General features: G+C 30.2%; 5 protein-coding genes across 5 annotated transcripts; 1 reads left to right on the forward strand and 4 right to left on the reverse strand.

Annotated features, from left to right (window-relative positions):
* Positions 1-4,513: 4,513 nt before the first annotated feature.
* GO595_009836 (oligopeptidase A) lies at positions 4,514-6,589 on the reverse strand (the record flags this gene model as incomplete). Its single annotated transcript, XM_067923565.1, has 1 exon — positions 4,514-6,589. One exon carries the CDS (start codon positions 6,587-6,589, stop codon positions 4,514-4,516), a length of 2,076 nt encoding a protein of 691 aa, XP_067769964.1.
* A 127-nt stretch (positions 6,590-6,716) lies between these two features.
* On the reverse strand, positions 6,717-7,784 carry GO595_009837 (uncharacterized protein; the record flags this gene model as incomplete). The annotated part of the gene is made up of 1 exon (XM_067923566.1): positions 6,717-7,784. The coding sequence occupies one exon, from the start codon at positions 7,782-7,784 to the stop codon at positions 6,717-6,719; it is 1,068 nt and encodes a 355-aa protein (XP_067769965.1).
* Positions 7,785-9,371: 1,587 nt separating this feature from the next.
* GO595_009838 (Carbohydrate binding domain-containing protein) lies at positions 9,372-9,770 on the reverse strand (the record flags this gene model as incomplete). Its single annotated transcript, XM_067923568.1, has 1 exon — positions 9,372-9,770. The coding sequence occupies one exon, from the start codon at positions 9,768-9,770 to the stop codon at positions 9,372-9,374; it is 399 nt and encodes a 132-aa protein (XP_067769966.1).
* A 508-nt stretch (positions 9,771-10,278) lies between these two features.
* Positions 10,279-10,662, reverse strand: GO595_009839 (uncharacterized protein; the record flags this gene model as incomplete). The annotated part of the gene is made up of 1 exon (XM_067923569.1): positions 10,279-10,662. The coding sequence occupies one exon, from the start codon at positions 10,660-10,662 to the stop codon at positions 10,279-10,281; it is 384 nt and encodes a 127-aa protein (XP_067769967.1).
* Positions 10,663-12,069: 1,407 nt separating this feature from the next.
* Positions 12,070-14,169, forward strand: GO595_009840 (uncharacterized protein; the record flags this gene model as incomplete). The annotated part of the gene is made up of 2 exons (XM_067923570.1): positions 12,070-12,891; positions 13,855-14,169. 2 exons carry the CDS (start codon positions 12,070-12,072, stop codon positions 14,167-14,169), a joined length of 1,137 nt encoding a protein of 378 aa, XP_067769968.1.
* Positions 14,170-15,087: the final 918 nt, after the last annotated feature.

Consider the following 15,087-nt stretch of genomic DNA (forward strand, 5'->3'; position numbering starts at 1 on the left):
TGTAGCATCTTGGAATGGTCACACAGAAATAGTTAAATTATTTCTTGAACAAGAAGGAATTGATATTAATGATAAAGATATTTATTTGTTTTGTTTAATATTTATTTTTAAAATTTTCTATTTCAAAATAATATTTGGAAATTATTTAAATTATTTAAAACAGCACTTGTTTGGGCATCTTTATATGGTCATACAGAAATAATTAAATTACTTCAGAATTAATTTGATCTTAATAAATGAAAAACATTAGTATATTTTCTCTCAAAGCAATACTTTGACTCAATGGTGGTTGCCTATGAAACAACAAAATTTATAACTTTAAAAAAATATTTATGTCATTGATTATATATGTTTATTTTGTGACCATTTTATTTTTCTGTGTTGAGTTTTTTAATGAAGTAATAGTTTAAACGGTTTCTCAAATCATTTCTTTGTAGTTTTCATAAAGAATCTGAACAAAAACATACAAATAAACATTAACCCCATCAATACTGGTGCAAAAATAGAAATCAAAAAACAGAATTTCTTAAATCCTTATTTTTATACTGAAGGCTTGACATTATAAATTTATGATCATTATGTTTTTCAAAATGATAAAGGAACTGCTGCTAAGGTACCATTAACCCCAGAGAACCATAATACAAAAGTAAAACTTCTTGTTGAATGCGAAAAAGATCCTATAATAGAAGAAGAATCAGAGTATATCTATTCATTTTATTTACCAAATGCGAATTTTGCAATCAGAACAAAACTAAAATTCTTCACATATCAAGAACCACATTTCCCTAGTCCTAATGAATTTAAAATATTTACACGTGAATATAACGAAACAAAATATTTTATTATTAAATGAATGCATTCCACTTAACACTAAACTTGAATCACTTCCATATTACCAATGTTCGGAAGGTCTTTGTTATGGTTCGACTGGATTAACACCATTTTTCCGCTTCCATACAACTTATATTTCATCCAAATCCATCATTGTTAATTAACTTCTTCCATTACACTTAATGTTCTTTAAACTCCATGCATTTAACATGTTAAATAAATTTATGATATTTACAAATTAAAATGAGTCATTTGTTTTTATTAAATATTTTTTTGAGAAATCTTTTTTTCTGTTTTTACAAATTTTCATGATGACTCATGGCAAAACAAAGAAAAAAATATGAAAAATGAGCTTTTTTAGTGAGATTCGATAAAACAATAAAAATAAAAAAGGAGTAAATGAAATTAACATTGTACTTAAAATTCAACAAAAATTACCAAGCAGGCTCGAAACTGTTTTTTTAACTGAAAAAAAGACCACCGGGAAGACTCGAACTTCCAACCTTAAGGTTATGAGCCTTACGAACTAAACCCATTGTTCCACGGTGATTTCGTTTTTTCATGAAAAAATGCCCTTTTGAGCTAATATTACACATAAACTCATAATAGCTATTGCTTCTTTGTATTTGTGGTCTTAATTAAGAGATTAAGACCAAAACTGAATGAAACTTATCATTTTTTTTACCCCTCAGTCCCAAATAATATAACTTCTCTTCCAAAAACTTCTCCACGTCTTCCTTTAGCAAAACAATTCCTTCAAACTTAAATTTATTATCATTAAACAAACATTCTCGAAACAAACGATCATATTCATTAGAGTTTATTAGCTTTGTTTGTCATTCACGCTCACATTCCAACCTGTTTCAGCATTATATTTCGGATATGAACATGTAAAATCACCTTTGATATTAACTTTAACATTTACTTATATTTTCTCTTGTGATATGTGTAAGTTACTGGTTTGCCACCTCTAAGTCTAAATGCTAAAAGTACACAGAAATAATCATTATTTTCTCCAAGTGATCAGATTTAAAGATAAGCTTCTTTAAGTGGATAAAGATATTCTTGGACAAATTTTAAAACACTTCGATCCTATATCAAAATATAAAATGAAATTTAATTTACTGAACAAACATTTCATTGTTTTCAAACAATTGAAAAAATTTTCTAAAGCATCTCTAAACAACAAAACCACTTGAGCCGATGTTATTTAGTGATTTCGCTTGAATTGATTTCCATGTTTTCTTTGAGATGTTTTTGATGAATCAGCAGATCGTGACCTCTTTTGTGGAGTTGGCCTTAAAACCTTTGTTTTATTGACCTCTAGCCTTATTTGTTGTGCTTCTTCTCCACTAATATATCCGGTATTTACAAGATTCGAAAGAGGATCAAAATGCCATTTCGTAATAAGGCGCCAGATCCAATTGGACATCCAATCCAAAACAACAATAAAGCCAGTCTATCCTATGATGTACGATGATACACGAATTATTTTGAAGAGTGAAAACGAAATATTCAAAGAAAAAATAAACAAGAAACAAAAACCAAAAACCAAAGAAGGATAGAAGGAATTAATTAAATTTTATTCAAAGATATTTTGAATTCTTGAATTATCATTCATTGTTTAAAAAATTTAAATAATTTCCAAATATTATTTTGAAATATTAAATTGTTAAAATTAAAATTAAATAAAACATATAAATACTATTTTTAGCATAATCAATTCCTTCTTGTTCAAGAAGTAATTTAATTATTTCTGTATAACCTTCATCAGAAGCAATGATAAGTGCTGTTTCAAATAATTTAAATAATTTCCAAATATTATGTTGGAATATTAAATTATGAAAATAAATTTCTAATAAAACAAATAAATATCTTTATCATTAATATCAATTCCTTCTTGTTCAAGAAGTAATTTAACTATTTCTGTATGACCATTTTCAGATGCCAAAATAAGAGCTGTTTTAAATAATTTAAATAATTTCCAAATATTATTTTGAAATAGAAAATTATTAAATTAAACATTAATCAAAGCAAATAAATATTTTTAGCATTAATCTCAATTTCTTCTTGTTCAAGAAGTAATTTAACAATTTCTGTATAACCATATTCAGATGTATAGATAAGTGCTGTTTTATATAATTTAAATAATTTTCAAATATTATTTTGATATCCAAAATTATTAAAATACACATAAAATAAAACAAATAAATATTTTTAGCATTAATTCCTTCTTGTTTCAGAATATATTCAACAAGTTCAATATTTCTTGATAATGATGAAAAAACTAAAATATTTTTTGGAATTGAATTTTCTTTAAGAAAAAGTTTGGTAAGATATATATTACCAATTCTTGCTGCATCATTAATAATATTATCATTAATTTCCATTCCTTCCTTAATCAAAAATAATAAAATTTCATAATTATGATATGAGGCACATAAATTTCCTAATTTTATTAAATCAATCTCAAACTTTTTATCACAAAGATATTTAAAGATATCATTTCGATGAAATTCAATTGCTGTTTCATATACACCTTCAAATGATGAATGATTTTGTTCACACAAATGAATAATTTCTTCATTTCCACCTGCAACTGCATATTTTCCTGTGTTTTTTATATTTGCACCATTCATAAGTAAATATTTAAAACATTTAATTGATCCAAAAAATGCTGCATAATCAATAAATGTAACATTTTTTTTATTAATAAATGAACACCTTTCATAAAGTGATGGTTCAATTGTTTGATTAAAATTAAAATTTGTTTGTGATGATATTTCTTGAAGTTTTTCTATTTCATCATTTCGAATTATTTTCGCAATTTCATTTGGATTATGTCCTTCTTCGATTAATTTCTTGTGAAGCTCCCAGTTATTCTTTTTGAGAATTTTTTCATTGTTTGAAAAGAACTTGCAATATGGATTTTTTTCGATGCACTCTTTGAGAACATTGTCTGAAATGTAATGCGCAAAACATAAAGAAAGAGGATCTTTATAGTTGTTTTGATTTATAAGGTGTTTTTTTAATCAATTTGTCATGAACACTTGAATCAATTAAATTTCTTTTTTTTAATTTCTCAATTAGAAAAAAACATTCAGGCGCAGAAATTCTAGATATGGAATTTAAGAAAATTTGAATTATTTTGGGTGTATTCTTGTTTATTTCTTCTTCTTTAATTTGAATTATTTCTAAATAATTTAAGTACATATCGATATTCTTTAAAGTCGTCGCATAATAAATCAACCTGCTTATGATTAAATTATATGTATATGGATAATTTGAATCAAATAATTGTATTGTTTTTTCAACTGTAATATCAAGATTTTCTTCAGTTAAACCAAACACAAGATGTTCAAGTGGAATTAATAATTTGTTGTGTATATTTGTAATGTCATCATATGTTTTTTCTTTTGAAGTATTCAACATGAATAAGAAACTTTTTATATGCACTTTTATATTTCAAAAGTGACAACTTAAATGCACAACAACAATTTCTCAGAAAGAATACAACATATTTTCTCAATAATCATTTAGAATTCGTGTAAACATTATTAGTTGCACCGATGTACACAAATATCACCCACAAGTTACGCCCAAACAAATTATGCACTTCCTCAATATAACGCGTGCATTAACAATTATCTAATTCAAACACGTTGTCATATAGAAATTTTATTTACTTTATTCCGCTTCTCTCCAAAAGTGCATCAGGCGATGGATCTCTTCCCATGAAATCCCTAAACAATACATCCGCTGGTTCACTATTTCCCTTTGACAAAACCTTTCTTCTGAACTCATTACCCACTTCTCCATTTAGTATTCCTTCTTTTTTGAATTTTGTAAATATTTCTGCATCAAGTACTTCTGCCCATTTATATGAGTAATAACCAGCAGCATATTCAACAGGCTTTGCAAATAAATGGTGGAAGTTTCTTGTCATGCTTGGTTCTTTTTCATCATAATCAATGCGATAGTCACTCAGAAGCCTATCGTCCAAACCGTCAATTGTTTGGCCGCGGTTTTTATCGACGTTGATGTGAAGCTCGAGATCAATCTTCCCATAGCGTAATTGCCCCATAAATGCAGTCGCGCTACGGAAGTTACGAGCTCTTATTAACTTCTGAAGAAGTTCATCTGGTAATTTTTCTCCTGTTTGATAATGTACTGCAAATAAATCTAATGCTTCTTTTTCCCATGTCCAATTTTCCATAACTTGACTAGGCATCTCAACAAAATCAAAGACAGAATTGGTTCCACCAAGTTCTCGTATTGGTACTTCACTAAGTGTTTGATGAGTCATATGACCAAACTCATGGAAAACAGTTTCAACCTCATAATGACTTAATAACGCTGGCTTATCTCCGACAGGTGGACTGATGTTAGTGCATACAAACCCGAGGTGGGGTGCCCCAAGATGGGGGCACCCTATGACAAGGGGATCTTGCCAAGCGCCACTTTTTTTGGATGACCGAGGGAAGAAGTCGGCGTAAAGCGACGATAGCAATTGGCCAGTTTTATTGTCTCTGATCTCAAAGAATTTACAGTCAGGATGCCATACTTCAATAGCATCTTCTACGATTGGCTCGTTTTCAGATTTCCGATAAAAGGTTTTCCTTTCAGTAATCGTTATGTCATAAAGTTTGTTCAATATGGTAAAAAGACCTTTAAGGACATTGTCGAGTGAGAAATAAGGTTTGATTTCTTCTTCGTCAAAGTCATAAAGTTCCTTTCGAAGTAATTCTGAATAATATGATACATTCCAAGGTTTCAGTTTTTGTACTTTTTGGCCTGTGACCTTTTCTTGGAACTTCTTAAGTTCTTCTGTCTCTCGTAAAAATTGTGGCTTGACTTTATCATGTAAATCTTCAACAAATTTTAATGCGTTATCTCCAGTCTTAACCATTCTCCTTGATGCAACCATATCAGCAAAGTTCTTGAAGCCAAGGATTTTAGCTTTTTCATGTCTTAATTCAAGAATTTTCATAATGTATGGTTCATTGTCATATGGTCCTTTAGCACCAATGTTAGCTGTAGCTTCAAAGACCTTCTTCCTAATTTCTTCGTTTTTAGCATAACGAAGAAGAGGGAAACGACTTGAGTAATGAAGTGTAAATAAATATTTGCCGGGGTGCCCCTTATCTGATGCTTTTTGTGCTGCTATTTCAAGTGCTGATTGAGGAAGGCCGTCAAGTTCCTTAACATCATCAATAAGAAGCTCCCATGCATTGAGAGAGTCAAGCGCATTTTGCGAATACTTTGATGTGGCAGCAATTATTTCTGAATCAATTTGATTGATTCGTTCTTGTTTATCTTGTGGTAAATCAATACCATTCTCTTTGAAGTCTAGAACTACTTCACTCACGTAACGTTTTTCAACAGGTGATAAATTTTCTGTTTTTTCAGATGCCGCTTTAATAACAGTCCATAACTTCTGATTATGATAAATAGATGACCTAAATAAAGCAACATCACATTGAACTTCTTCAATAGCTTTTCTTTGTTCTGGATTATCACAAACGGTATCTAATTGCATAAGTCGATACCAAGCTGTATCAAGAGGTAACTTACAGTCTGAAAGGGCTTTGAAGGTACTATTAAAGTTAATTTCATCTTCTTTAAGATTGCATATTTCCTCGATCTTTTTCTTTGCCAAGTCGATAGCATACGTGATATCAGGCTTCACTCGCTCTGGTGTTAATTTGCACCATTGTATATGATATGCCGGATCTATCCAAGGATGTTCACAAGACATTTCAAAAATGTTCACTTGACATCTTTTGGGGCACCCGAATCGATTATTGAAAAAGTAGTGTAATGTTTTCAAATTCTTTTCACTTCACTTTTATTTTATTGAGCATTTTATAATTTCACAAACGCATTTACTTCCTAAAGAATCTCCTAAATATTGTGTATCCAGCAATTCCTGCAGCTATTGTAATTCCTCCTGCTATAACCCAATCTAATATACTTGTTTCGCTTTTGTTTTCTTTTTGTTCATTTTGTACTTTTTTACTTTTTTCGATTTCTGCTTTCTCTTCCTTATTACTTGGGCTAAAATCTGCTGTTTTCAATATCTCTTGCGCTTTTTGGTTACCGTATCGATATGCTGACATTTGAAGTAAAAACTGAGCTTTTTCAATCATCGGTTGGACCCCCTCGCAGCCGTTTAAATATAACCGCCCAAGTTCGTAATAAGCATCAGGGAAATGCTGAAGTGCAAGTCGACAAAGCATGAATTCTCCAATGGAACCACTCTGATAGACACCCTTGCCTTCAATTAAGTTCTTGGCAAGGATAAAGCCGCAGATTTGATCTCCAAATTTTAATATACAACGTGCTGCAAAATGATTACAAGCTTCATATTTCTCAGCATCATAAAGATAGGTAACATAGGAAAGAAGTGCAGAATGATTTCCAAGAACAGAGGCATGAGCAAGCCACATATCACAAAATAATAATTCTTTGAGTTCAAGTGAAATATAAGCAAGATAATAACAGGAAACTGCATCTGGATCTCCGCCCTTGATAAGGCATGGCCAATTTTCTTCAGGATCGGTTTCAAATGTGATTTGAACGACATCATCACAAATTTCGGTTACTTCGAGATTGCTAACTTTACCCCACCATTTGCCTTTAAGAACTGGTGATTCAATTGATTCTTCGTTACACGTAATTTCGCTTTTTGAAGTTTGAAGAGTAATTACCATTACATTATTATCATGAATCCATGTAGTAGATTGCTTGCGATCATCTTCTAGAAGGTCGTCACTTCCATAAACACCTTTAACTTCATTTTTACGGGATTCAATCATTGTCGACCATTCATTTTCATCAAGTTTTTCAATTTTAGCATATGGATATGTGCTAGCAACAATTCTTTCGAGCTCTGCTGTAAGATTTTGGATCTTATTTTGAGGAGTTAGATCGGTTACATTGAGTTCATCCATCTGTTGCAATAGCCTCATAAAAACCGTTTTTGCTGTAGAGAATTTTTAACAGTGCAGTGAAAATATCTATTGAAATGGAGAATAACCCTTTCCAAATGCAACCAGAAGAAAACATTGATCAAAGTATTGCGCAAGCACAATCACTTATAATGAACTACTTTACTAAAATAACACAAATGCCAGAAAGCACTTTATCTTTTTATTCAAGAGATGCAATTTTAACATGGAATTTAAAAGATTATCGAGGAATAGAAGAAATTAGATCTTTTTTAGAATCACTAAAATCACAGAATCTTGAATTTCAGATAAGTGGTTATGATTCGCAAAATTGTCCTGACCATTCAACAGATAACATCTCAATGATTATGATCATTGGTACATTTGTTTGTGATTCCACAGTTTCTGATTTTCATTCCACTTTTTTCTTGCGATATAATCATCAAGAACGCAAGGCTGTAATACAATACCAAACATTCCAAGCACTCTAACTTATTCATAACGAATAGATCTGTTTTTCACTATCAATAAATCACAATATATATTTCATTTTATAAATTCCTTGATTTTCTTAAAAAAATAAAAATATCTTTTTCGGATGACAAGTTTTTGATTCTTTAACCCATAAATATAGAGTTCTTATCATGGCTATTACATAAAAAAAATATTGATTCGATTAAATCAATATTGATTTCCATCAAAAAAAAATACTTTTTCATGATACTTTTTGATCCATAACCCCATGAAGAAACACAAAACCTCTTATATAATTTCCACCAAATTTCAAAAATTATTTCCAATGATTCCACTAAAATTTAAAGATAAAAATTGGATAGTGAGAAAACATTGGACATTAGTGTTTCTTTTTTACATAAATTATTACCTCATTTTAACATGAAAATTTACAATTCTATTTCCGAAAGCATGAAAAAATCATATAAGCAAAATAATTATTAAAATGTAATTAATTTTTAGTAATACTACTGAAATTTATATAACTACTTTATTCATTTTGATTATCACCGACAAACAAAAAGTGATGTATAAATCCGCGCACTACGCTTTCTTGATAACTTATGATTTTGATTTAATGTTTTATTATGTTTGCCCTTCTTTGAAGTTTGATAGGCTTCAAATAAATTTTATGTAAAATTTTAACATTTTATTGTTATTCAGTCTCCACAAATATTTTAAATTTGCATTGATAATTGCAAAGTCGAAACGCGTTTACATTAAATCCGTTTTATTCACACCGTCGATTCGTCTTTTGCATTTTTATTCCTCAACAAGAAGATGTATATCAACACGCAAATCACCACAAATGCCACAATCACTGCCTTTTCCCACCCCTTTAGTCCGTCCTTATAATTTTCCTCTATCACTGCGTCCATTAGCTCCACATTGAATCCATTTTCTGTTGTGTATTCCTTCTCACCGAAGTTTGCTGTCACTCTTACTCTGTTACTGAACACTGTCTGCTGCACCTTCATATCCTCCGTTAGGTACTTATGGTCGATCATTTGCGCATAACCAGTTAACATTGACACCGGCTGTGCCTTTTTGAACAACTTTCCAAACCTTTACTTATATTTATCCCAATGACTTTGGTACAACATAAAGAAAGGAGTAGTACCATAAAGGGATAAGTTTACTATTATGGTCGCCCCAATACCAATACGAGACAACGCAATCATGAAATGCGAGTTCGAATAATGGAACTCGAAGACTTTCATTTAACATCGAACGCGATTGTATCCATGGGATATCCTCGTGATAATAACTGAGCCCACTATACGTCATAAATGAGCCAGGGCTCATCATTCCTTCGAAATAATAGCAATAAGGTATCGAATAATCTTTGCCGTCTTCACTACCAGTGACGAGTAATCCATGTTCATTCTCATGGAAATATTTTAGAAGTTCAATACGCGATGTCATCGATTGAAGATGTGTAATTGGATGATAACATTCGAATAGAATTGATGCCATTGACCCATCTATGAAACGTCCTTCATGAGGGTTCGTCTTTCTTTGTAATTCTTCTTCGTATTCTTTCTTTGCAATTTCAACGTTTCGGATGTCACAAGTTGCCTATATTGGTATTTGTTGTGACGTATTTGATAAATTAGTTGTACTTCCAAATGTATGCATTTGTCCATTCTCATAAAGTACAATATCATTTAGATATACTTCTTCTGGCCAATTCCCATTCCATGTAATCCTTTATCACTATGTTCAGGATTACCAGTGGATTGATATTAGTCATAAATTGTAGTTAATACACTTAGAGTATCATTATTTGATGATATTGTATAGCCGATTAATGCCTAAGTCATAAAACTCGTAATAAATATCTTCTCGACTTCGATTCCATGTTCCAAGTATATATGTATTAGCTGAGCCAATGAGTTTATCAATGTTTGGATTATATTTAACTTTCTCTGTTAATGGGATAACATAACCTTTAGACTCAGCAATCTTTCGATAACGTTTGCATTTACACATTATTACCTTTGAGGAATATAATTAGTAAATGACGAGCATATGAAAAACGATTCTTTTCAAGCGTGTGATATATTGTATATGTATACGTTCCTGTTGTTTCACGATTAGAGGCAACAAGATTTGCATCAACAAATGTATCAACAACATACATTAATGACGTCTGTCCATTAGTAATGCCACACCATGGCATCGACAATAAGTATGTAAGACTTGAATAATATTTGGAACATCCACTTGATGTACATTTTTCATCATCACTTTGGAAACTAATCCCTTCGCCAAGTGGAAGAATCATTCGATCTACTTTGTTACTGATGAAACTGAGTGTAAATTGTGGTGGCACCACTGATGCATCAGGATTTGCATCACATAACATTAGGTTAATCGTAGGTTAAGTTCAAGTTTACTCGAAATTCAACGCTCTCTTTTAACATAGTAAGAAGAGGATTGAACATTGACATCATATATTTTTGAAGCTACCTTCTGCACTGGTCGCTGTTCCTTTAAGACGTAATGACATTCTGGTCCCTTTTGGTGGGATTATTAAAAATATAAGTCATATTAACTTTTTCACATTTTTATTATTTTGTTATTATTAAAAAAAAAATATTTTTATAAATATTATTCTTTTACATATTTGTATTTTTCTTTATGATTTTACCTTTTAATTAATTGTTTTTGATGTGAAAATTGAATTATTTAACGCCGCATCAAATGTTTGATGTATAAAAACATTTGTACATATGAAATGCGAATTTAATGAAATCCCAAAGATAAGATGTCTACAGAAGATGTTATTTTCTTTAGCTAAAATTGGAGAAGACATGATAATTGAATCGAGAAATGAATATCTTTCATTTCGTTCATTAAATGAATCAAGAAGTGCTTTACCAATCGTACAAATTAAGGCATCTTTTTTTGATGATTATGAATATACACATAAAGAAAATCATATTGTTTTTGAGATTACATCTAAATGGCTTAAAACTGCATTAAAAACATCACCATATCCAACAAGTATTACTATGAAGTATGTTCCTGACACTTATTATTTCCAAATCGATATCATGGATATTTATGAAATCAAACATGAATGGAAATTAGATATTCGAAAGTCAACTTTGTTAAATGCCGTTTTTGATTATTCCCTTACAAGTGTATCTGTTGTATGTCGTTATGATATTTTCCAAGGAATCACAAAAGCCTTTTCGAGATGTCATAACATTTTAATGGAAGTTAACCGTACCGATAGAAAGAGAACGTTAGTTATCACTTCACCTGAAACAAAAGAAGAAATTATTTCAAGTACACTTTCAATACAAAAAACAGAAAGATGTGATACACAATTTTCAAGTGATTCATCTAAGGTTCAAATTTCTTTTTCTTCAAAAGATTTTATCGAAAGTATTAAATTATGTTCATTTATATCTCAAAAAATGACATTATATTTAATATCACCAGGTTATCCCTTAATGATAAAAGCATCAATGCCTAAATGTATTTCTTTTGAAATGGCATTAGCTACATCACTTGATGAAGATACTCCTCAAAATACATCTGATAATACACCAATTATTTCAGTACCTGATTTTTCGCCATCTATATCAGAGAATGGAAGAAAGTCATTAAGTCGTCCATCAAATCGAACAATATCAATGCCATCTGAAATTACTAAGTCAGCAATATATGACGATCGTGTAAAGAATTCAATTGACTTTTGAATAGCGATGATCATTTTCATATTCAAAAAGTCGTTAACTCAAAAGTGGATAAATTTATATAAATGTCGCATTTAAAACGAGGAAGAGCTGCTCTTCCACCACCAAAACTTGACCAATTATTACCAGCTAAGCAATCGCTAGCTTTACAGCTTGCACCTACCAAATCAACAGATAATTATAATAATGATATTGGATTCGATGAACAAGAAAAGAAAAAAATCGAATCGTTAGCAGAACCATATAAAGACAAACCTATTTCAGAACTTCCACAAATTTTAGAAACAACCATCAATAATTATTATAATAATAATGCAACCAGTTTAATTGGAAATGCGAATTTAATTGGCGAAGCAATTAATGGACTTAATGATATTTTAGACTCTATTCATGAAGCCAAAGAAACAGCGTTAAAGAATAGTGAAGAAGAACATATTGTATATGAATCATTAAAATCTTTGGATGTCACTAACGCGAAAGACACCGAAGATTACGTTACGCAAAACAAACGAAAGGCATTAGAGAAACTTCAAAAGGTTTATGATGCAGCCGCGATTCCACAAGAATGGATTTCACTATTAACGAAGCCCAAACTTTCCGAAATACCAAATTTAAACAAATTATATCAAAAGATCTCAGAAATAGATTCTGATATGCGCTCTAAGGAAGTACCAAAACTATTAGAGAAGATGCATAAATGTGTCGAACAACGGAAAGAATCATTATCGAAATATTTGTATGGATTCTCAACAACATTTACTGAGTTTTTGCAAAGTCGATTCTTTAATAACATCGAATTTGTTATTGATTTTGCTAAGAACAAAGAACCAGTTAAATGTATACCGAAAGAATTACCGAACAAAGAAGAAATAGTTTTTCCAAACGATGTCTCAAATCATGCAATACTGAAAGCAATTTTTCCTTATTGGAAATTTATATATTATATCCGCGATGCATTTCCTGAATGTTATAATGATATATCAACAAAATATTATCTAAATGCGGCTCAAACGTATTTGGAATGTTTGACACTTCCACAAATTAATTACGTAATCACTGAAATTAAAAAGAAACAAATACAGAAAAGTGACAAAGAACATTTAACTTTTTATATCAATGAAAATATATCAGAAGAATTACGTACTGAAATATCAAATTACTTAGAAATATTAATACAGAATTTGATGAACTCAATCAACGTCGAATATATTATATTAACTGAATTTTGGGGTATAAAAGATAACGACTTAATGAAACTTATCATCACAAGAAAAGTCACCGAAAGTTTTGACATATTAGTGAAATTTGTATATGAAATTGATCCGTTTTTCGTCATGAAGATTTATTCGTTATGTTCATATTATGGGAAAGAAATAAAAATCGATATAACACAAATCAATTCAATACCAAAAGGTTTATGGAACCTGTATATCACATCACAAGTCAGTGCATTAGATAATTCTAAATTAAAAACAAAGTCATATGTATTGGACGTATTTATATTATTTCCAAAGTTCGCGTTACGATACGAAACTTTTTGTACCGAAAACGATAAGCCGATATTAGAGAAAAGTTTGGGAATGATTGCAAATGGAGTCATTAGTTGGTTAGTTAATATAATTGCGCCTAAATACACTAAGAAAAAGCGGACTGTTTTAATTATAACGAATTTGTTCTGTTTATTGAATGATTTACATACCAATACAATTAAAAATAATAAATTAATGGAAACGTTTTCAACAATTCAAAAGTACTTGGATGAAGAAAGAAACAAATTTATGAATTACGTTTTGCATAAGACGTTTACGAAACCTGACGACTTCTTTAGTCAAATTTTGGAGTGGAAAAAGCGAAACGGTTTCTCTGACGAAATGGTACAATTCCAACCGACGCACACGATTGAAAAGTTCAACGAACTGAATGAAAAAATGAAGAACATTTTGAGCGTCGGAATCAAGGAAAGCTTCTCAATTCTAAGGAGGAAAATACGAAAAGAGGATTTGAGAGAAGAGCTCAGAAATATTATGATAAAATTCATTGAAAATAAGTTCGAAGAATGGAATCAAATCGCATTGAATTGCTATCAAATAGAATTGAGCGTAACGGTGGACGACGTACGTGAAGAAGTAAAGCAAAGAAAGTCGCGCGAGCAACACGAGAAGTGACATGATGCCAAATAAATATAAACTGTTTGGGGTGGGCGGGAGTGAACATTGTACAATTGTCACTTTTCTTGTAATTTAAATATTTTTTGTGCATTAAATTTTTGATTGTTGTTTCCAACGTTGGGCAAAAGACGTAACGGGGAATTCAGCAAAACGTTTTGAACGTGCGATTTAACGCTTAAAATAATATTTTAAATTGTTGTATATTAATAGCTGAAGATTCATTGCTTTGTGTCTGAAAACCAAATAACTTCTCAATAAAAATGCAGATCAAATTCTCATTAATTTTGTTCGTTCTGGTGATATGTTAATAATTTTGTCTGTATTTGATGTAATTTACTTAACAAACATGAAATGCATTTTGTTGTAGGTTTCTTCCGATTTCACAAATTCGAATATAAGATTTATCTAAACAAATCACAGTGATTTTTTTGGTATTAGTATTAATTCCTTCTTGTTCAAGAAGTAGTTTAACTATTTCTGTATAACCTTTATCACATACTAAAATAAGTGCTGTTTGAAATAATTTAAATAATTTTCAAATATTATTTTGATATCCAAAATTATTAGAATAAATTTTAAATAAAACAAATAAATATTTTTAGCTATAATATCAATTCCTTCATCATTTCTAAAATTTCAGTTCACTTAAAATTCAAAAAAGTCTATTCAAAGTTTGTAACAACATTGATTTCAATGACGATATGTGTAAACTAAATAAAATTGTGATAACATTGAAAGTTTTGGTGAATTTGCATTTTGTTATTGTGAAAAATTTAAATCATTTACGATTCCAAACAAAGTCACAGAACTTCCATTTGGTTTATTTTCATTCTGTACAAGTTTAACAACTGTTTTCATAGGAAAAAATGCAGGTTCAATTGGGGTATTGGGATTTAATGCTTGCAGTAACCTTAG

Source organism: Histomonas meleagridis, assembly GCF_020186115.1.
Source record: "Histomonas meleagridis strain 2922-C6/04-10x chromosome Unknown contig_97, whole genome shotgun sequence".
In the NCBI taxonomy this organism is placed as follows: domain Eukaryota; phylum Parabasalia; order Tritrichomonadida; family Dientamoebidae; genus Histomonas; species Histomonas meleagridis.